Source organism: Staurois parvus, unplaced genomic scaffold, assembly GCF_062004578.1.
Source record: "Staurois parvus isolate SC_StPar_1 unplaced genomic scaffold, SC_StPar_1.0 ptg000092l, whole genome shotgun sequence".
In the NCBI taxonomy this organism is placed as follows: Eukaryota; Metazoa; Chordata; class Amphibia; order Anura; family Ranidae; genus Staurois; species Staurois parvus.
The window spans coordinates 2,718,589-2,742,739 of record NW_028317888.1 but is presented as its reverse complement, the minus strand read 5'-3'; the positions used below and the strand labels follow the sequence as shown (position 1 = coordinate 2,742,739).

The following is a 24,151-nucleotide window of genomic DNA, read 5'->3' as shown; positions in this document are numbered from 1 at the left end:
CAAGGGTCCCCCACATCCTAATACCATAGAATAAGAAGAAAGGAGCCAAATTATTATACAGGATTTATATGGCGCCAACAGTGTGCTCAGCGCTGTACAGAATGAAGGCAGACATTACAGTTACAATACAATTTGGTAGCAGAGGAAGCAGAGGGCCGGCTTGTTACAGCTGACAATCTAGGAGATCATTCCTTTATGTCTAATACATTTTTAATTCCATCTGTTCCATGTTACATGTCAGTGATGGTGATGTCACAGTGTCCATGGTAACCCCACGGGGCCATCCAGTCTTGTTGTTTCTGCTATGTTAGCCTTCAGTTCCATCCTTTCCCATAGATCTTCATTTATGTCCTTTTCTAGCTCTCCTGTCCCTGATGCCAGTTACCTACAAACCAGTTTTGATGTCAAACTTCGATTTAGGATTTGTCAGTCTTTGGTCTACAATACATTTTAGTCATCTGAATTATTTTAGTTTTAGTCGTATTTTAGTCGACTCAAATAGTTTAGTCAACAAAATGAACACGGCTTGAAACTGCAGCCGAGGGCCGGAAACAGCCCTTTGCTTGCCTTTATCTAGCCCCTGGGGCACTATTCCCCCCATTGACACCAATGATGGGGCATCATTTCTGACTCTTACACCAACAATAGATCACTATCCCCCCACCAATACCACCGATGGGGCACTATTCCTTCCACTGACATCAACCACAGGTCACTATTCCCCCAATGACACCAATGATGGGACACTGTTTACTCCCACTGATGCCAGGATGTTTTCTACTATCACTGTCCACAGTCAGACCCCCTGAAGTCTGAAGACAGTAAACTGGCCCTTTGTTTACAAAGTTTGGAGACCCCGCTATATGATGTCATTTTATCGGTCATTCCTAAAGGGAAATTAGGAGGAGGAGCTGTGAGGTCACTGTGATGTCATAGGATTCTCTGACTCTGGATGGAAGGACATTGGGAGGAGGAGCTGTGAGGTCAGTGTGATGTCATAGGATTCTCTGACTCTGGATGGAGGGACGTCGGGGGGAGGAGGAGCTGTGAGGTCAGTGTGATGTCATAGGATTCTCTAGATGGAGGGACATTAGGAGGAGGGGCTGTGAGGTCAGTGTGATGTCATAGGATTCTCTGACTCTGGATGGAGGGACATTGGGAGGAGGAGTTGTGAGGTCAGTGTGATGTCATAGGATTCTCTGACTCTGGATGGAGGGACATTGGGAGGAGGAGCTGTGAGGTCAGTGTGATGTCATAGGACATATAGACTCTGGATGGAGGGAAATTGGGAGGAGGAGCTGTGAGGTCAGTGTGATGTCATAGGATTCTCTGACTCTGGATGGAGGGACATTGGGAGGAGGAGCTGTGAGGTCAGTGTGATGTCATAGGATTCTCTGACTCTGGATGGAGGGACATTGGGAGGAGGAGTTGTGAGGTCAGTGTGATGTCATAGGACATATAGACTCTGGATGGAAGAACATTGGGAGGAGGAGCTGTGAGGTCAGTGTGATATTTTAGGATTCTCCATTCCCCGCAACTAATAAAAGTGGTATAATCCGTTAGTATAGACTGATGAGGTGAGAAGGTGACACCTCTCCACAATGAGGAGAATGTTCCGGCCCCGGAAGTGGGGGAATGTTCTGCCCCTGAAGGGGTTAATCTGGGTTCCCACACTATATATGTGTGTATCATCATCTGCTGGAGATAAAAGACGTCACAGTGACTATGGAGGACGGACATGACTATGGAGGAAGAGGACGAACGTGACTATGGAGGAAGAGGACGGACATGACTATGGAGGAAGAGGATGGACATGACTATGGAGGAAGAGGATGGACATGATGGGGGGGTTACTGGGTGCAAATAGGAAATCTCTTAGATTGTAAGCTCCAAGGAGCAGGCACTCAAATCCCTCTTGTATTGATCTGTATTGTCTCCCATTATATTGTAAAGTGCTGAGCAAACTGTTGGCGCCATAAATCCTGTATAATAATAATAATAATAATAACATCTTATTACCTCCTCTGCTGCCACTTCCACCAACGTCTCCTCTCTGCTTCCTCTTGCCTCACTTCTCACACGGAACTTCCTGTCTGTACCTGACATCACTTCCTGTCTGTCACTGACATCACTTCCTGTCTGTCACTGACATCACTTCCTGTCTGTCTTCCATAGAGACTTCCTGTCTGGGTAGTAGTGAGATCCCCACCTTGTGGAGCTCAGAGGAACTGCAGCCCCGAGAAGCGTCTGGTAGTGTGACCCCGGCCTTGTGCTGGGTGTGTATGGACTGTAGATCCTTATAGAGGGGTCACCTCCACTCCCACCAAGGGGGACAGAAATATATGACTGCCTAGTCCAGCCTCTCTCAGTCAGGGGTTCCTCCAAAGGTTTCTCGGGGCTCCTTCAGCAATGAACAATTCCTGTGTGAATCTGTCAGATTACAAGTCCCCATTATCTGGGTAAGGGGGTGTCAATCATCGCACGTCGCTGACATTTATAAATTTAGAGCAGAGTATGAAATGTTCTGCAGATGACATTTCCCTCCCGGATTCCTTCCCCCAGACCCCACAGTACATAGCGCCCCCTCCTGTATTGTGGGGGGACTCTGGAAATGAAGTTTTATCGGCAGCTCAATGTGTGTCATTATCGGTCACTCTGCTGTCACCCCATCCGGTGTTCTCCCAGGTTTGTGTTAGTAGAAGAACATCATGTGACCGTGTATTCCTGGAACTCTTCACACTCAGCCGATGCGGGGCCGCTGCGTTTTTCAAAGTCCTGCTTGTTGCATTTTTGCTGCAGGTTTGGTGTGATAAAAAAACGCTCCAAGAACGCCCCTCCCCATTGAAATCAATGGAAACCGCCGCAGAACAAATCAACAATGCCCCCACGGTGAGGGTTTGGTGCGGATTTTGAGTCACATGATCTTTAAGAAGTGCAATGCAAACACGGTAAAAACATGGCAGAAATGCAGCAAAAAGTCATACGTGTCCCGTGATCAGTGTGGGAGGAGCCTTCATGTCACTTCTGTTGCAGCACATTCTACAGTGAGAATGGAACCCATTCATAACCCCTCCCCCACCTCAACAAAACACATCCCAGACTCCTACACACTGCAAAACCAGCTCTGGCAGTGAGAGGGTTAATGTGGGCTAGATGGGATCCCTCTGCTGGGGTGACATTAGAGCTCCCCCTAGCTGCAGCCTGGTAATAACATTGCTGGGAGGTCTATTCATTTCTCTGCTCCATACTTCCCGTCTTTATATCTGAATTCCATCTTTATATGAGCAGAAAATGAATGGAATAGTAAATCTAATCATAATCCCGCCCCACAGAGTACTGCTCACCAAGTCCCCCCCCACAGAGTACTGCTCACCAAGTCCCGCCCCCACAGAGTACTGCTCACCAAGTCCTGCCCCCACAGAGTACTGCTCACCAAGTCAAACCCCCACAGAGTACTGCTCACCAAGTCCCGCCCCCACAGAGTACTGCTCACCAAGTCCCGCCCCCACAGAGTCTAATTCTCCCAAGTCCCGCCCCCACAGAGTACAGACACATAGAAAGGGAAATGGGAGCTAATAGGCTGCGGGAGATCTGCCGAGACATAGAGAGGGAAATGGGAGCTAATAGGCTGCAGGAGATCTGCCGAGACATAGAGAGGGAAATGGGAGCTAATAGGCTGCAGGAGATCTGCTGAGACATAAAGAGGGAAATGGGAGCTAATAGGCTGCAGGAGATCCGCTGAGACATAGAAAGGGAAATGGGAGCTAATAGGCTGCAGGAGATCTGCCGAGACATAGAGAGGGAAATGGGAGCTAATAGGCTGCAGGAGATCTGCCGAGACATAAAGAGGGAAATGGGAGCTAATAGGCTGCAGGAGATCCGCTGAGACATAGAAAGGGAAATGGGAGCTAATAGGCTGCGGGAGATCAGCTGAGACATAGAGAGGGAAATGGGTGCTAATAGGCTGCAGGAGATCCGCCGAGACATAAAGAGGGAAATGGGAGCTAATAGGCTGCAGGAGATCCGCTGAGACATAGAAAGGGAAATGGGAGCTAATAGGCTGCGGGAGATCAGCTGAGACATAGAGAGGGAAATGGGAGCTAATAGGCTGCAGGAGATCTGCTGAGACATAGAGAGGGAAATGGGCGCTAATAGGCTGCAGGAGATCCGCTGAGACATAGAAAGGGAAATGGGTGCTAATAGGCTGCAGGAGATCTGCTGAGACATAGAGAGGGAAATGGGAGCTAATAGGCTGCAGGAGATCCGCTGAGACAATGAAATGTGTATGAAATGGATGGATGTGCAGACACTCCCAGAAGATGATGTCATTATGAGTGGATTGATATATATTTTTGCATTGTCCCCCCCAGAAGGATCAGGTTTGGCGGGATCGCTCTCATTAGCTATACATTTGTATTTTGTGTTCTGTGTTTGTAAGACTTTTCTATATGTAATAAGAGATGTTTGTTGAACAGTTGGTTACATAAGAGTTACATTTATTTCTTCTTCCTTTATTCAGTAATGTTTCATCTCCCGTAGTATCCCTGTAAGGTACATATTATACAGGAAGGGGGATTATGGGATGGATCTCGGGGCTGCAGTTCCTCTGAACTCCACAAGGTGCTGATCTCACCTATACTCACACAGGAAGTCTCTATGGAATGCAGACAGGAAGTGATGTCAGGTACACACAGGAAGTGATGTCAGACACAGACAGGAAGTGATGTCAGGCGCAGACAGGAAGCAGAGAGGAGACGTTGGTGGAAGTGGCAGCAGAGGAGGTAATAAGATGTTATTTCCTATTTACACCCAGTAACCCCCCCGTCATCTCCGCCCTCTTCCTCCATAGTCACGTCCATCCTCTTCCTCCATAATCACGTCCGTCCTCTCCCTCCATAGTCATGCCCGTCCTCTTCCTTCATAGTCACTTCCACCCTCTCCCTCCATAGTCATCCCGTCCTCTTCCTCCATAGTCACGTCCATCCTCTTCCTCCATAATCACGTCCGTCCTCTCCCTCCATAGTCATGCCCGTCCTCTTCCTTCATAGTCACTTCCACCCTCTCCCTCCATAGTCATGCCCGTCCTCTCCCTCCATAGTCATGTCCGTCCTCTCCCTCCATAGTCACGTCCGTCCTCTTCTTCCATAGTGTCACGTCTGTCCTCTTCCTCCATAGTCACGTCCGTCCTCTCCCTCCATAGTCATGCCCGTCCTCTTCTTCCATAGTCACGTCCGTCCTCTCCCTCCATAGTCACGCCCGTCCTCTTCTTCCATAGTGTCACGTCTGTCCTCTGCCTCCATAGTCACGTCCGTCCTTTTCCTCCATAGTCATATCCATCCTCTTCCTCCATAGTCATGTCCGTCCTCTTCCTCCATAGTCACGTCCGTCCTCTTCCTCCATAGTCACGTCCGTCCTCTTCCTCCATAGTCACGTCCATCCTCTTCCTCCATAGTCACATCCATCCTCTTCCTCCATAGTCACGTCCGTCCTCTTCCTCCATAGTCACGTCCGCCCTCTTTCTCCATAGTCACGTCCGTCCTCTTCCTCCATCGTCACGTCCGTCCTCTTCCTCCATCGTCACGTCCGTCCTCTTCCTCCATAGTCATGTCCGTCCTCTTCCTTTATAGTCATGCCCGTCCTCTTCCTCCATAGTCACTGTGACATCTTTTATCTCCAGCAGATGATGATACACACATATATAGTGTGGGAACCCAGATGAACCCCTTCAGGGGCAGAACATTCCCCCACTTCCGGGGCCGGAACATTCTCCTCATTGTGGAGATAAATTCTAGTAATATGGTCCTCTAAACAAACAGCACTGACAATAAATAGACAAGACAAGGACCATCCTGACCATACATGGCCTACAAAGGGCAATGATGACACTACACAGGCAGCCAATGGGCAATCATTACACTATGCAGCCAACACAATGATGGAGTGCCGGGGTCAGGAGTATGGAGCATAGAGCCCCTTACATTGCTGCTCAGGAGGAAGGAAACATTCCTTTGTAACAGAAAATGTATATAAATCTGAGGCTCTTTTAGGAATGTCCGGGGGGTTTAAACATGAAAGGGGCTTTATAGCGACTAAAACATTTAATATGTGTAACATTGCGCTGTTTATCTCCTCTTCCCCTCCCCCGCCTGTCTCCAGCACTGCACCCGGGGACTAGCATGGAGGGGAGAGACCTTGCAGTGTAATGAGAACCGATTGGCTGCTGCTCAGGAAAGGGGAGTGTCCTGATTATCCTTTCTGCCTTTCACTCCCAGAGATGTTTTTGCATTTTTTGCACACATTAAAAAAATTATTTTAGCCTGAAGACGACACAAAACCCCCAAACTATCGATTTTCTAAAATTAGAGACTTTAGAGAATAAAATAGCGGCAGTTCCAATTTTTTATGTCACAAAATATTATCACAAAGTCTAGGAAATGCCAAATTTCATTAAAAAATACACTTAAGCTGATTTCAGGGCACAAAAAGCAATAAATGACCCATTTATGTGTAAAAATATAAAAGCCGAGGTTGCAGCGAGTAAATAGATATCCAACATGTCAAACCTTAAGTTGTGTGTGCTGAAATGGTGACAACCTTTAGTCCCCGGTATTATCTATAGGGGACACATTTATAGCCCCTTCTAGGTCATCAGTATAGAGTACGGAGGAGGTCTGCTCCTAGAATTATCCTCTCATTCTGGTGTGACCGGCGATATGTAACGTGTATCACAATCAATGTTATCACGTGTAGGCGCTCCAGCGTGTGCTCTTATGTTTGGGTGTGCATATATGTGGGGGTGGGGGGGAGGAGTTATGTACTTGGGTGTAACTTTCATTCTTTACAATTAAAAAAACATTTTTACTTAAGGGGACAAAGTCCTCTATGAGATGACTTTTGATGACAGGTTCTCTTTATTGAGTCATCCAGGGTCTAAAAGACCCCCAATGTCTCCCCTGTACTCCATTGGATGGAATGTAGAGCACATCGCACCGCATTACATTCTTTGCCGGCCTCGATGGTCAGGAAATCTGTCATAACATCACTTCTGGGTCAGGACAAGAAGGGAGTGAACGTGTCCGCTCTCCTCCGTTGTTACTTACCTGGTGTGAGAGGCCAATGGAGAGAGGGCTTCCCTTGCAGCTAAGTTCCAGACTCCCCTGAGAGTGGGACAGCAGGAGTCAGGACCAAAGTGGCACAGGTCACCTGTAGGAGTGCTTGTTGGTGGTCCACCCTGGAGCACAACTGATGCACTGAGATGAGGTCTGCAGACAGGAGGTGCCTGTGCGAGGTATGCAAGCCCTTCCGGGGAACAGAGGATTACTGGATAGCCGGTTCAAAGCCAAGGTCCGGTACTGGGTGGAGATCAGAAGAGACGTAGTCAGATGGGATAACCAAGGTCATACACAGAGGGGCGAGAGAGAATATCCGTTAGCCAAGCCGAAGTCATGCACAGAGGAGCAAGAGAGAATATCCGTTAGCCAAGCCGAGGTCAGGTCAGGGTTTAAGCAGAGAAGACAGGTCCAGGAGCAAGCGGAGTCGGTAACAGGAAATCACAGATCACAGTAGCACAGGAACAGGAAATCACAGTAGCACAGGAACAGGAAATCACAGATCACAGTAGCACAGGAACAGGAAATCACAGATCACAGTAGCACAGGAACAGGAAATCGCAGTTCACAGTAGCACAGGAACAAGGTACCGGGGAGCCAGAGATCAACCACCACCTGAGAGTAGTGCAGGGCTTCCTTATAAAGGCCGTTTGCTGCCAAATTTGAGCCAATGTGAACTGTGGCCATGCAAGGTACTGGAGGGGTGTCAGGTCTCCTAACACCTCTGCTGAGGACAGAGCCCTGACAGTGCCCCCCAAGGGCAGCCTCCAGATGCCTACTTGGGCCATCTTGTCTGGATATTTGGAGTAGAACTCCTGGAGAAGTCTTGGGGCATGTATGTTGTCTTTGGTTCCCAGGAGCCTTCTTCAGGAGTTACCCCTTCCATTTGATCAAGAACTGAATCTGCCTTCCTCGCTTCTTGCAGTCCAGGATTGATTCTGTCTCGTGTTCTGCATCCTCCCCAACTGTTATTGGTGGCGGAGGAGGTTCTACTCTTCCCGGAAATGGATCATGAACTGCTGTCTTGAGCAGAAAAACATGGAAGACTGGGTGAATCCCATATGATTCGGGAAGAGATAGCTCATATGCCACTGGATTGATTACTCATTGGATCTGAAAGGGCCCAATGTATCTTGGTCCCAACTTCCACGATGGGCAAGGAAGTTTTAGGTTGGCTGTTGATAACCAAGCCTGGTCTCCAACCTGCAGAGAAGGATTTCCCCTCCGTTTCTTGTCATAGTATCTTTTGTAGTCAGTTTGCAATCTTTGTACGGATTCCTGGAGAGCTCAATAGTTGTCCTGTATCCTGCGGATTCTGTCCTGAACTGCAGGTACCGAGGTTTCGAGTATGGTATCCGGCAGGCATGAAGGGTGGAATCCGTAATTAGCCCAAAATTGCGACTGATTCGTAGCGGAATGGACAGAATTATTGTATGCAAATTCTGTTAATGGGAGTAGAGATGTCCAGTCATCCTGGGAAAAGGCGGAGAGACATCGTAGATATTGTTCTAACATTTGGTTAATTTGTTCAGTTTGGCCATTTCTTTGAGGGTGGTAGGCCGATGATAGGCAGAGTTCCACTTTCAGGGTTTTACATAAGGCTCTCCAGAACCTGGAGGTAAATTGAACCCCTCGGTCAGACACGATATTGCTGGGCAGTTCGTGTAGCTTAACGATTTCCTTAATAAAAATATGTGCCGTCTCAGGCGCCAACGGAGTTCCTATCATTGGCAGAAAGTGGGCCATCTTGGATAGCCGATCTATCACTACTAGGATGGTAGCAAACCCCTCAGAGGGCGGCAAGTGTACAATAAAGTCCATTGTGATAATTTCCCAGGGACGATTAGGAATGGATTGGGGCCTCAGAAACCCCCATGCCTTGGCTTTGTCTCCCTTGCTACGTAGACATACTGTGCAGGATTTACTTAAGTTCTGCAGTCCTGACATAAGTTGGGCCACCAAAATGATCGCTGGATCAGGTCCATTGTTTTTCAGCCAGTTGATGGTCGTGGAATGTCTTGAAAACTTGGGATCTTACCTCCTGGAGTACAAAGATCTTATCCTGGTGCCACAGAAAGCCATCCTGCCTTCTTAATGAGTTCTGCTCAGGTACGGTACACCGTGCAGATGCCTGTTCAATCAAAAGCTTCAGACTGGGCTGAATCAACAAAAAATTTTGGGCCGACAGGATGGTATCGGGGGCAAAGTTTAAACTGAATCTGGGAACATACGTGATAGAGCATCTGCTTTCCCATTCTTGGATCCTGAGCGGTAGGTCATGTGAAAATTGAAGATGGAGAAATATAGGACCCATCTAGCTTGCTGCGGTCTTAGGCACTTGGCAGATCTTAAATATTCTAGATTCTTATGAACTGTAAAGATCATGATTGAGTGACTAGCTCCTTCCAAAAGGTACCTCCATTCTTTGAACGCCATTTTGATCTCCAAAAGTTCCCTGTTGCCTATGTCGTAGTGCCTTTCAGCTTGGCTTAGTTTCTTAGAGCAAAACGCTACCCGATGGAGCAGAGCTTTTGGGCCTTGGCTCCTGTAGCCACCTCCGATGCTTCTACCTCCAGGATGAAGGAAGTGTTGGCTCTGGGTGTTGTAATACAGGAGCAGAAGTGAACTGCTTTTTTAACTGCTCAAAGGCTGTCTGTGCTTCTTGGCTCCAGAGAAAATGTGTATGCTGGCGAGTGAGTTGGGTAATGGGGGCTATAATGGTTGAGAAGCCCTTGATGAACTTCTGATAAACGTTGGCAAATGTTGGCTGCTCAATAGGACAATAATATGATTGATGAGATGGTAAAGTGTCAGCTTTCTTTTTATCAAATACATCAAGGAAATGGTGGTAGGCAGGGGGAACGGATTGACTGGCATCTGATGTAGGCTGAACTGAGAGGCACACAGGGAAATTGGTGGGTGTGGGAGTGCCACAGTGCTGAATACAGTAATTTGATGGGAAGGTGACTTCTTTCTTGAGCCAGTTGATTTATGGATTGTGAGCTTGCAACCAAGGTATTCCTAGGATGGCTGGAAACATGAGAGATCTCAGGATGTCAAAGCAGATGAATTCCTGATGGACAGAGTCAGTTGTGGCTAGGATGGGAATGGTTTCTTGGGTAACGGGTCCTGAGCTAGGAGCGGAGCGGTGCCATCTGCTAGGAGTACATCAAGCCTTTGTCTTTTAGGACAAAGAGGAATACCTAGGTTCTGGGCAAGGTTGATGTCCAAGAAAAAACTGCAGGCTCCAGAATCAATGATTGCCCACAACTTGACTTCCTTTCCAGCCACCTGTAATGACATGGGTAGAACGACATGGGTGGTTAAGGTTCTGGATAACTGGAGATATGAAGGATGAGGCTGGCTGGACTTACTTGGTCACACTGGGCAGTTGCATAAGAAATGGCCCATGGCCCTGTTACATAAATGTAAGATTTGAGTAGTTGAGATGTGATCAGTAGAAATATGTCATTGTAAATTTAGTTTCAGTCCATGTTATTAAAGATAAGTGTTCCGAATTCAGTCAGAGACATATGTTCACCAATTGGCATCTGAAAGGACAGAGCATGTCAAAAAAACGTTGTCACCTATGTAGCCAGAGATTGCCACCTTCTTGAAATCTAAAAGAAGAGCTCCAACCATTTCGGCTTCGGGAAGCAGCAGGAGACCAGGAGAGGGCTCCGCTTTGTCTGCTAGCTGTGATTTATATCCACAGATCAGAGGAATATATTTCTTCTTTCATAAAAGATACAATATTAGTTGCAGAGAGATGAAAATACTTCCTTCTGATTGGACACACTGTAAGCTACATCTGCATGTAAAACTGTATTTATAGCCTCTGTAGAATCCCAGAGAAATGCAGAAAACAGGTATATGGCACCTGATTGCAACAGCTGAACAGTGATTGGTACTGTCGCGATCAGATTGATGCGCCGGTGTCAGAAATTCTATCCCTGACTTGGTGATTCAAACCGTTCCTGGTCCAATCGACTTTGGGTACTTCAGTACCCAGAACGTCCTGTGGGCTGGTATAGGGTTGATTGGCCAAGGGCTAATGTCCAGCCTATGTCCATATTTCAATAAATTGAGGGCCATTTCTATTTTACTGGCGAATCACGGACATTCTCTAACTTGCTCCAGTCACAGGATAACTCTTAGTAAAAGTTTTATTTCTGCTTTTATTCCCTTTTATTTTATAGTCAATAGCCAATTGTGTGTCTTTTTGTATTTTCTGTATTATTTGTAACTTTTTATACTTTGTACATATTCTATGCACAGCTCACTTTCGGGATATTAAATCATAAAGTTAATAAGTGACTTCTGGATACTTAAGCTCCGGCTCATATCTCCGGAGAGATTATTGTATTACAGTGTCTATATATGCTCGATCTAACTTCATTGCCAATCTGTATTCAATTGCACTGTGTGTTGGCAAATTGCATGCAGATTGTAAAGTAGCAGATCTGCCAGACGGAGATCTGTGTGTGTGGTGGCCCAGCAGACCAGTCTGCCAACAAACTGTTGGATGGTGGCAAGCTACCGTTTGTTGTGTGACTGGTGTGGGGGGGTGTGGACAGTGGAATCGTCATTCACACCGGGGTTCTAGCTTGTAGGATAGCTGGAGGAATGCTAGAAGTGTGTGCCAATTGCTAGACTGCTCCCCAACCCTTAGATTGCACCAGATTGTATATAAGATTTGTATCTGCCTGTGTGTGGTCAGCCATCTGGATTGGAGTGGAGTCTCCCTCTAGTAGTGGCCAGATGCAGTGCGGGCTGTGAATGCGTATCATGGCCAGTCTTATATGCTCAAAGTAAGACCCCCTCATCCCTCTTTACCCCAAGTCACGGCCGGACGTGCATACCTCGGTTAGCTAGGCGCCGTGGGCATGTGTGTGCGGTGTGGATCCATGACAGCCCCGCAGTAAAGGCATAGGTTGCCTTGCCGTCTGCGTAATCTTTCCTCTGGAGATAAGGCAGGTCAGAGAAGGCCAATTTGCATGGGTTTTACTTCAGGAGTGCTGATAGGCGGAGAAATAGGGACAGAATCCACTGGTCTTGGAACCCTTGGCAAAACCCTTGGCAAAGGGTCTGGGTATGTTCAGAATGTCTCTCCTGTAGCCGTCGATCCAATTAGGTAGTGAGTTGAATTAGATTCTCCAAGGAGGAGGGAGCCTCCACCCTAGCTAATTCGTCCTTGAGGGACTCAGACAGACCTAGATGGAACTGGTATTTTAGGGCTGCGTCATTCAACCCGGTATTGGCGGACCATTTGCGGAATTCCACAATGTAGTCCTCCACATGCCGTCGGCCTTGCTGTAGAGCATGAAGGGTGGATTCAGCAGTAGAGGTCCTCTGGGGGTCATCATAAAGAGCTGCCATGGCTTCAACGAATGTGATCACTGAGTTTAGCGCTGGTTCTTTTTGTTCCAGTAAGCTGTGTGCCCATGATTGAGGTTCGTCAGATATGACAGAAATGATGAACCCCACTTTAACTGCCTCAAGTGAGAAGGTCCTGGGTTGCAGTGCAAAATACAACTCACAAGCATTCTTGAAGGCTCGGAATTTACGTCGGTCCCCAGGAAGCGTTCCGGAATGGTAACCCTGAGTAGTACCACAGCGGGTGTAACAGTGGAAAGCGAACTGGCTGGTGCCACTGTAGGGATAGGACTAGGCAATGGATTCTGGTCTGCAGAAGTCGCAGCAGTAGTGAGCGAATGAAGATGTCCCTCCAGCTGAAAATATTCCTCCTGCAGATCCTTGACCACTTGCGTAAGTGCCGTCATCTGTTGGCACAAGGCCTCTAATGCAGAAGCACCTCTCTCGGCCTCAGACATAATGGCTGATTGATACTATCACGTACCTGGTGAGAGATGCCAGTGGAGAGAGGGCTTCCCTTGCAGCTAAGTTCCAGACTCCCCTGAGAGTGGGACAGCAGGAATCGGGACCAAAGTGGCACAGGTCACCTGTAGGAGTGCTTGTTGGTGGTCCACCCAGGAGCACAGCTGATGCACTGAGATGGGGTCTGCAGACAGGTGGTGCCTGTGTGAGGTATGAAAGCCCTTCCGGGGAACAGGATTACTGGATAGCCGGTTAAAAGCCAAGGTCTGGTACTGGGTGGAGATCAGAACAGACATAGTCAGATGGGATAGCCGAGGTCATACACAGAGGAGCAAGAGAGAATATCTGTTAGCCAAGCCGAGGTCAGGCACAGAGGAGCAAGAGAGAATATCTGTTAGCCAGCCGAGGTCAGGTCAGGGTTTAAGCAGAGAAGACAGGTCCAGGAGCAAGCCGAGTCAGTAACAGGAAATCACAGATCACAGTAGCACAGGAAAAGGAAATCACAGTTCACAGTAGAACAGGAACAAGGTACTGGGGAGCCAGAGATCAACCAGCACCTGAGAGTAGTGCAGGGCTTCCTTATAAAGGCCGTTTGCCACCAAATTTGAGCCAATGTGAACTTCTGCGGCCATGCAAGGTACTGGCAGGGTTGCCATGTCTCCTAACACCTCTGCCAAGGACAGAGCCCTGACATCTGTCCCCTCTACCCTCTGGCACCCGCTGACCCGGGCCCACAGATGGGTAAGCAGAGCCAGAGAAGCATAGTAGGTACAGGGGAGGTTCACACAGACGGGGTGGCAGAGGCTGGCACCTGAAAGGAGAGCCCTGCGGCTTGCCCTCAGCAGGAATAAAGAATAAAAACAATACTTGCCCGGCACCCAGAACTACAGTTGTGTCCAAAATTATTCAACCCCCAATGCTGTAAAGGGGTTTAGGGACTATAGTGTACATTTGGAATTGTATTCAGAATCAAATCCTACAAGGACGTTGTAACTACCCAAATGCAACTAAAATGACATCAATTGTTTATGTAATACAGTAGTAAATGGTTCTTATGTGGTTTCTTCATTGCCACAATTATTCAACCCCTTAAAGACTACCACTCTGAAGAACAGAGGTTCATACAGGTGCTTTCCATCAGGTATTGAAAACACCTGTGGATGTCACCGAGCAGCAATCAAGCATAATAAGCACCAATTAGGCAGCTTTAAAATGACTGTGATACTCAGCTCCTTCTAGACATTTACTGGTGTGGTTACAAACATGGTGAAGGCAAGAGAATGGTCCAGGAAGACAAGAGAAGAGGTGATTTCTCTTCACAGGAAGGGCAATGGCTATAAGAAGATTGCAAAGATGTTAAACATACCAAGAGACACCTTAGGAAGCATCATTCGCAAATTCAAGGCAAAGGGCACTGTTGAAACGCTACCTGGTCGTGGCAGAAAGAAGATGCTGACTTCGACTGCTGTGCGCTACCTGAAGCGTAGAGTGGAGAGAAGTCCCCGTGTGACTGCTGAGGAACTGAGAAAAGATTTGTCAGATGTGGGTACAGAAGTTTCAGCCCAGACAATAAGACGCACACTGCGTAATGAAGGCCTCCGTGCCAGAACTCCCAGGCGTACCCCCTTGCTGTCTCCAAAGAATAAGAAGAGTCGACTGCAGTATGCCAAAAGCCATGTGGACAAACCACAAAAGTTGTGGGATAGTGTTCTGTGGACTGATGAAACAAAATTAGAACTGTTTGGGCCCATGGATCAACGCTATGTTTGGAGGAGGAAGAACAAGGCCTATGATGAAAAGAACACCTTGCCTACTGTGAAGCATGGTGGAGGGTCAATCATGCTTTGGGGCTGTTTTGCTTCTGCAGGTACAGGGAAGCTTCAGCGTGTGCAAGGTACCATGAATTCTCTTCAGTACCAGGAGATATTGGATGGAAACGTGATGCAGTCCGTCACACACCTGAGGCTTGGGAGACGTTGGACCTTTCAACAGGACAATGATCCCAAGCATACCTCCAAGTCCACTAGAGCATGGTTGCAGAGGAAAGGCTGGAACATTTTGGAGTGGCCATCGCAGTCACCAGACTTAAATCCGATTGAGAACCTCTGGTGGGACTTAAAGAAAGCAGTTGCAGTGCGCAAGCCTAAGAATGTGACTGAACTGGAGGCCTTTGCCCATGAAGAATGGGCGAAGATACCCGTAGATCGCTGCAAGACACTTGTGTCAAGCTATGCTTCACGTTTAAAAGCTGTTATAACTGTAAAAGGATGCTGTACTAAGTACTAAGATTGAATGTCACTTGGGGGTTGAATAAAACTGATAATGCTGTGAGCACAGAAAAGACATTTGTGGTTATTTCATTATAACTGTTATGTTATATTTGTCTGACCTACAAGTGCCTCTTTAATGTAAATGTAAGCAAGATGACTGAATGATCAAAAGCAATGTCAAACTGGCCAAAACACTCAATTTCAGTGGGGGTTGAATAATTTTGGACACAACTGTACATGTCCCGGGCGTCGGGCGATGTAAAGTGAACATCCCTGCATGATGACCCGACATTGACCTCACAGCACTGCCTCAGAGCAAACTAGTCATAGGAAGGATCAGATTTATCATTCCTTGTCTGCAGATCTAAAACTCATCAAAACCAGTTCAGAGACCAAACAAACCCAACAGAGAAAAGGGGATCCCTGCTTCGGCAGATCAAGATTGTCCCCGGACCTCCAAGATGTAGCAAATACTGAACAGTCCAAACTAAATGTCTTCCCATGGGGGGAGTAATTCTTCAATGTCCAACCCTCCTATTCCCCCCTCACATCCACATCCTATTATTGTGTGACCAATACCATCCAAATCATTCTTACTTTCATTTCCCAAAGTTATCCGTCTACAAGGAGACCTGTATAGATCACATGATGGCACCAATGAGGATGGAGGAGGACCGGAGTCACATGACTGAGAAGATACTAAACCTCACCCTGGAGATCATCTACCTGCTGACCGGAGAGGTGAGGAGGATTCTGGGAGGTCACATGACATCACTCTTATCTCTATTAATAAAACACAGACCTGACCGGAGAGGTGAAGAGGATTCTGGGAGGTCACATGATGTCACTCTCATCTCTATTAATAAAACACAGAGCTGACTGGAGAGGTGAGGAGGATTCTGGGAGGTCACATGACATCACTCTGATCTCTATTAATAAAACACAGACCTGACCGGAGGTGAGGAGGATTCTGGGAGGTCACATGACATCACTCTCATCTCTATTAATAAAACACAGACCTGACCGGAGAGGTGAGGATTCTGGGAGGTCACATGACATCACTCTTATCTCTATTAATAAAACACAGACCTGACCGGAGAGGTGAGGAGGATTCTGGGAGGTCACATGACATCACTCTTATCTCTATTAATAAAACACAGACCTGACCGGAGAGGTGAGGAGGATTCTGGGAGGTCACATGACATCACTCTTATCTCTATTAATAAAACACAGACCTGACCGGAGAGGTGAGGAGGATTCTGGGAGGTCACATGACATCACTCTCATCTCTATTAATAAAACACAGACCTGACCAGAGAGGTGAGGAGGATTCTGGGATTCTAACATGATATTCCTATTGGTTCCTCAATACAGAGATTTCCTCTTCTGAAGTCAGGTGATCATATGACCATCACAGTGCCTCCATGTGACTCCCTAAACCCTGAGAGACACAACATGCAGAAGATTCTAGAAGTCACCAAGAAGATGATGGAGCTGCTGACAGGAGAGGTGAGCGGTGCCGGAAATTCTGGGACATTGTCCAATCACTGATCATTATCAGTATCATTAGGATCTGTACATTATCTGCATTGTTACCATTGATGTCATTTTTATTATATATTCAGAGTGGAAACCTGAGAGATCCTAAAGTTGAGGTTAAAGAAGAGATAAAAGAGGAGGAGGATGAGGATGGGGGGATGGAGGAGTCAGAGCTTCTAAAAGGACACAAAGATCTGTACCAGGACACCATGGTGGAGTCATCCAGCTACAGGAACCCACCAGAGAGATGTCCCCGTCCTCTGTATTCCCGGGATTCCACACAGGAAGGTCACACCATCCCTCACCATCATCAGGTAGATGAGGAACAATCACTGATAGTATCATTAGGATCTGTACATTATCTGCATTGTTACCATTGATGGGTTTTGTATTATGCATTCAGAGTGGAATCCTCGGGGATGATAATATTGATGTTAAAGAAGAGTATAAAGAGGAGGATGAGGAGTATGGAGTGATGGAGGAGTTTTCAGAAGGACACAAGGATATGATGGAGCCACCTAATACCAGGCACCCACCAGAGAGATGTCCCCGTCCTCTGTATTCCCGGGATTCCACACAGGAAGGTCACACCATCCCTCACTATTACAAGGTTGGTGGGATGGAGAATCTAGAACATGAACTTGTAGAGATAATATTTGTATTTTTCATGTTAGCTTATATTTACAGTTGCAAGAAAAAGTATGTGAACCCCTTGGGATTACGTGGAGTTTTGCATGAATTGGGCATAAAATGTGCTCTGAACGTCATCTAAGTCACAACAATAGAAGAACACAGTCTGCTGAACATAATACTACACAAACATTAGATGTTGCCATGGTTTAATTGCACATAACATGTAAACATTCACAGTGCAGGGAGGAAAAAGTATGTGAACCTTTGGACTTAATAACTGGTTGACCCTCCTTTGGCAGCAATAACCTCAACCAAACGTTTCCTGTAGTTGCAGATCAGACCTGCACAACGATCTGGAGTCATTTTGGACCACTCCTCTTCACAAAACGGTTTCAGTGTAGCAATATTCTTGGGATGTCTGGTGTGAATTGCTCTCTTAAGGTCATGCCACAGCATTTCAATCGGGTTGAGGTCAGGACTCTGACTGGGCCACTCCAGAAGGCGTATTCTGTGCTGTTGCAGCCATTGTTTTGTTGAATGACTTGTATGCTTTGGGTCATTGTCCTGTTGCATCACCCATCCTCTGCGGAGCTTCAGTTGGCGGACAGATGGTCGTATGTTTTCCTGCAAAATGTCTTGATAAACTCTGGAATTCATTTTCCCATCAATGACAACAATCCGTCCAGGCCCTGAGGCAGCAAAGCAGCCCCAAACCATGATGCTCCCTCCGCCATGTTTCACAGTGGGGATGAGGTTTTGATGTTGGTGTGCTGGGCCTTTTTTTCTCCTCACATAGTGTTGTGTGTTCTTCCCAAACAACTCAATCTTGGTTTCATCTGTCCACAGTATATTTTGCCAGTAGTGCTGTGGAACATCCAGGTGCTCTTTTGCAAACTTCAAACGTGCTGCAATATTCTTTTTGGACAGCAATGGCTTCCTCCGTGGTGTCCTCCCATGTACTCCATTCTTGTTTCATGTTTTCCTTATTGTAGATGTGTCAACAAAAATGTTAGCATGTGCCAGAGATTTCTGTAGGTCTTTAGCTGACACTCTGGGATTCTTCTTTACCTCATGCAGCATTCTGCGCTGTGCTCTTGCAGTCATTTTTACAGGACGACCACGCCTAGGGAGAGTAGCAACAGTGCTAAACTTTCTCCATTTGTAGACAGTCTGTCTTACCGTGGACACAGGAACATCAAGGATCAAGGAGATACTTTTGTAACCCTTTCCAGCTTCATGCAAGTCAACAATTCTTGATGGTAGGTCTTCTGAGAGCTCTTTTTTGCGAGGCATGGTCCACATCAGAAAGTGCTTCTTGAAACCAGTAAACCCAAAACAGGTGTGCATTTTTTAAGGGCAGGACAGCTGTCAGCAACACATCCAATATCATCACACTGATTGGAGTCAAGGTTGGCTCACTCCTGGCTCCAATTAGCTCTGGGAGAAGTCATTAATCTAGGGCCTCACATACTTTTTCCTCCCTGCACTGTGAATGTTTACATGTTATGTGCAATTAAACCATGGCAACATCTAATGTTTGTGTAGTATTATGTTCAGCAGACTGTGTTCTTCTATTGTTGTGACTTAGATGACGTTCAGAGCACATTTTATGCCCAATTCATGCAAAACTCCACGTAATCCCAAGGGGTTCACATACTTTTTCTTGCAACTGTATATATTATGTGAAATTTCTAATTTTCTTGGTTTAGGGTGAAGATCTGATAGATATAAAAGTTGAGATAAAAGCAGAAGAAGAAGAGGCGTATGTGAGGGATGATCAGCAGTCTATGGAGGAGGATGGAATAACGGGGACATTTATAGAGGAGGACACTCCTACAGAGATCAGCACAGGTGGGTCATGAACACTAAATACACGATATACTCTATGTTGTACATTACATACTCCTGACCCCTGCACTATATACTCTATGTTGTACATTACATACCTCTGACCCCTGCACTATATACTCTATGTTGTACATTACATACTCCTGACCCCTGCACTATATACTCTATGTTGTACATTACATACTCCTGACCCCTGCACCATATACTCTATGTTGTACATTACATACTCCTGACCCCTGCACTATATACTCTGTTGTACATTACATACTCCTGAACCCTGCACCATATACTCTATGTTGTACATTACATACTCCTGACCCCTGCACTATATACTCTATGTTGTACATTACATACCTCTGACCCCTGCACTATATACTCTATGTTGTACATTACATACTCCTGACCCCTGCACTATATACTCTATGTTGTACATTACATACTCCTGACCCCTGCACCATATACTCTATGTTGTACATTACATACTCCTGACCCCTGCACTATATACTCTGTTGTACATTACATACTCCTGAACCCTGCACCATATACTCTATGTTGTACATTACATACTCCTGACCCCTGCCTTATATACTCTATGTTGTACATTACATACTCCTGACCCCTGCACTATATACTCTATGTTGTACATTACATACTCCTGACCCCTGCACTATATACTTTGTTGTACATTACATCCTCCTGACCCCTGCACTATATACTCTATGTTGTACATTCCATACTCCTGACCCCTGCACTATATACTCTATGTTGTACATTACATACTCCTGACCCCTGCACTATATACTCTATGTTGTACATTACATACTCCTGACCCCTGCACTATATACTTTGTTGTACATTACATCCTCCTGACCCCTGCACTATATACTCTATGTTGTACATTCCATACTCCTGACCCCTGCACTATATACTCTGTTGTACATTACATACTCCTGAACCCTGCACCATATACTCTATGTTGTACATTACATACTCCTGACCCCTGTACTATATACTCTATGTTGTACATTACATACCTCTGACCCCTGCACTATATACTCTATGTTGTACATTACATACTCCTGACCCCTGCACTATATACTCTATGTTGTACATTACATACTCCTGACTCCTGCACTATATACTCTATGTTGTACATTACATACTCCTGACCCCTGCACTATATACTCTATGTTGTACATTACATACTCCTGACCCCTGCACTATATACTCTATGTTGTACATTACATACTCCTGACCTCTGTACTATATACTCTATGTTGTACATGACATACTCCTGACCCCTGCACTATATACTTTGTTGTACATTACATCCTCCTGACCCCTGCACTATATACTCTATGTTGTACATTCCATACTACTGACCCCTGCACTATATACTCTGTTGTACATTACATACTCCTGAACCCTGCACCATATACTCTATGTTGTACATTACATACTCCTGACCCCTGCACTATATACTCTGTTGTACATTACATCCTCCTGACCCCTGCACTATATACTCTGTGTTGTACATTACATACTCCTGACCCCTGCACTATATACTCTATGTTGTACATTACATACTCCTGACCCCTGCACTATATACTCTATGTTGTACATTACATACTCCTGACCCCTGCACTATATACTCTATGTTGTACATTACATACTCCTGACCCCTGCACTATATACTCTATGTTATACATTACATACTCCTGACCCCTGCACTATATACTCTATGTTATACATTTCATACTCCAGACTCCTGCTTTCCCCCCTCCCCCCACTGCTATATATACACATAATATGGATTCTCTCATGTTACACCCATTTCCTCCCAGCTGGACATTTTATATCGGATGATGTGATTGGAGCACAGACTTTTACATGGTGATAATAATGTGATAACATCCTCCAACTTTGGACCCTTAAACAGAAAGTGATAATGAGGGAGGAGTCAATACCCCAATGATGGTGGTCTTCAGGATCAGTCCAGTCTTCATCTTGGTTGTTCTCCCCCCATCCTCACTCTCTGACCTCTGGTGGGGCTCAGCCCCGCTGTTCTTCATGACTAAATCATGGACTAAATAAGGAAGTGCAGTACTTCTTGTGTTGGGAAGATGGCGATGAGTGATAGAGGGGGTGGGGCCCCTCGTCCTATAATCCCCTCATCACTGTCCCTCCTATAATAGACAGTTCTGGTTGTTTCCTCACTCTCTGACTAAGGTCCATGAATAAAGAAATGACCTGGTAGGAGATCAGAGGAGCCATTTCCTAGTTCTCTTGAGGGTGGAATTGTAAGCTCCTCAGAGACTAAGCTGCCTGATGTGGGCGGAGTCCTGGTTTGGGGAACCAATCAGCTCCTGTGTAGTAATCCTCTTTGTCTTTGTATTTTAGTCCATGGCCGGGAGATGAGGAAAACCTCCGAGGATTGTCTCACTTTGTCTCCAGACTGGAAAGTAGAAGATGAGGACATCACACAGTATAGTCCAGGAGAAAACCCGGCTCCCTCCAATGTCCATCCGGCACCACCCAGTGTAGATGGACCATCGGATTCCTCGTATCCTGAGGAACCTCAGACTGTGCGGGACCGGGCCGGCCTTCCAACAGGGAAGAGCTTCTCCTGTACGGAGTGTGGGAAGTGGTTCTATTATAAATACCATCTTAATGTGCATAAAAGATCTCACACGGGGGAGAAGCCGTATCCCTGTCCTGAGTGCGGGAAGTGTTTCCGTTACAAATCTGGTCTTAATATTCATAAAAGATCTCACACAGGTGGGAAGCCTTTTTCCTGTCCTGAGTGCGGGAAATGTTTCAGCTTGAAATATTGCCTTATTGTCCATATAAGATCTCACACAGGAGAGAAGCCATATTCCTGTCTTGAGTGCGGGAAATGTTTCTGTTCTAAGTATGGTCTTAATGTCCACATACGATCTCACACAGGAGAAAAGCCATATTCCTGTTCTGAGTGTGAAAAATGTTTTATACTTAAATCAGATCTTGTCACACATCAAAGGCTTCACACGGGGGAAAAACCATACTCATGTTCTGAGTGCGGGAAATGTTTTTCAAACAAGTCCTTTTATCACAGACATCAGAGGTTTCACACTGGTGAAAAGCCATATTCCTGTCCTGAGTGCGGGAAAAGTTTTTCACAAAAGTCTGATCTTTACAGACATCAGAGATCTCACACTGGGGAGAAGCCACTTTCTTGTCCTGAGTGTGGGAAATGTTTTTCAGAGAAGTCAAGTCTTTACAAGCATCAGAGATCTCACACGGGGGAGAAGCCATTTTCTTGTTCTGAGTGCGGGAAATGTTTTTTATGTAAGTCCAGTCTTTACAGACATCAGAGATCTCACACAGGAGAGAAACCACTTTCCTGTCCTGAGTGCGGGAAATGTTTTTCACGTAAGTCCAGTCTTTACATGCATCAACGATCTCACACGGGCGAGAAGCCATATTCCTGTTCTGAGTGCGGGAAATGTTTTTCATGTAAGTCCAGTTTTTACAGACATCAGAGATTGCACACTGGGAAGAAGCCACTTTCTTGTCCTTAGTGAGAGAAATGTTCCTCACTGAAGTCCTGTCTTCCTGTACATCAGGGGTCCCACACAACCCTGGAGGTGTATTAGTGCCTTGAGTGCAGGAAATGTCTTCTAGATGAATGTTGCTGGACATCCCAGTCTCATGTGGGGAAGAAGCACACCCTGATATACACCTCAGATATACTCCATGGCTGATCTTCATCATGGAAGAAACAGTTGATAAGGAGATGAGAGGTCCCCAAAGACATGGATGAAGTGTGGGACCGGGTTGGCCATTGATAGCAGAAGAATAAAAATGGAGTCATCACCTTTCATTTTCTGAGTACCTTTTGTGGTGGGAGATTTCACAAACACTTGGAGGTCTGTGTAAAAGAAAACAATTTGAATGTGTGTGACCCAGCTGGGATGAATATTGGGTGTATTTTATCTCACACTGATTTCCTTGGCTCCATGGCTCCATCTAGTGGCCATAATGCAGTATTGAGATATTTTTACTCATTGAGTTATTTTCAGGACACATACCCCATTTTGGTCTCTAGATGGAGCTGATGATCATAGGAAATCACTGTGTTACATTAAATTACGGCCAGAGTTTGTCATGGCTGGATGGATTCTTGTGACATTTTCTATAAGTGGACCCCTTAGTTTCTCTCTTCAGGCACGGTCTCATACTAATCCCTGACAGCCAACAAAGTGCTGAACGTAACAACAACATCTGTATATTCAACCAAGATATAAAGGAAGAGGTGACAAATGGAGGTTCAGATCCATTCACACCACAAACCAATGAAGTCACCAGTCATTCCAAGGGAGATCAGGTGACCTGCATTGGAGGTGGTGAAGGTGGAGATGGAAAACCGTATTCCGGATGGTCCCATGTGTCTCATACCTTATGGAACAGGTCCAGCTGGTCAGCTTGGGTTGGTGTAAGGTGCTCCATGCCTGGAACCAATGTTATAGTATCTGGTAGCTGAGCTGGGGGGGAGGTTAGAGAGCCAACACTTAGAGATAACTCATCTGGCACCAATAAAATATGGTGGGCTAATTCCTTGGACTGCTTAGAGATTCCTGAAAATGGTAAACCCAATAGAGAATGAATGGGGTCATTAGGAAGAGGCACATCAAGAACTCTCTCATGCATGGATTTTAGGGCTGGAGGGTAGGACATTGCCATAGTATATGGAATAATGAGCCCTCACCTTGATGGCACCTCCCCCATGTGTCAGATGGAGTAAGGTTCCAGGCATGGAGAACGTCAGGTGTTCTATACCAAACCTCATCACTTTGTAGGTAGTTACCTTGATTTAACGAAGAGTAATCATCTGTTATATAAACACCCAAATATCTGAGAGTCCGAGTACACCAA

General features: G+C 46.0%; 1 protein-coding gene across 1 annotated transcript; it reads left to right on the top strand.

Annotated features, from left to right (window-relative positions):
• Positions 1–12,573: 12,573 nt before the first annotated feature.
• On the top strand, positions 12,574–23,523 carry LOC149468127 (uncharacterized). The gene is made up of 2 exons (XM_089670679.1): positions 12,574–12,704; positions 21,777–23,523. The coding sequence occupies exons 1-2, from the start codon at positions 12,574–12,576 to the stop codon at positions 22,795–22,797; spliced, it is 1,152 nt and encodes a 383-aa protein (XP_089526805.1). The 3' UTR covers positions 22,798–23,523.
• The last annotated feature ends 628 nt before the right edge of the window (positions 23,524–24,151 follow it).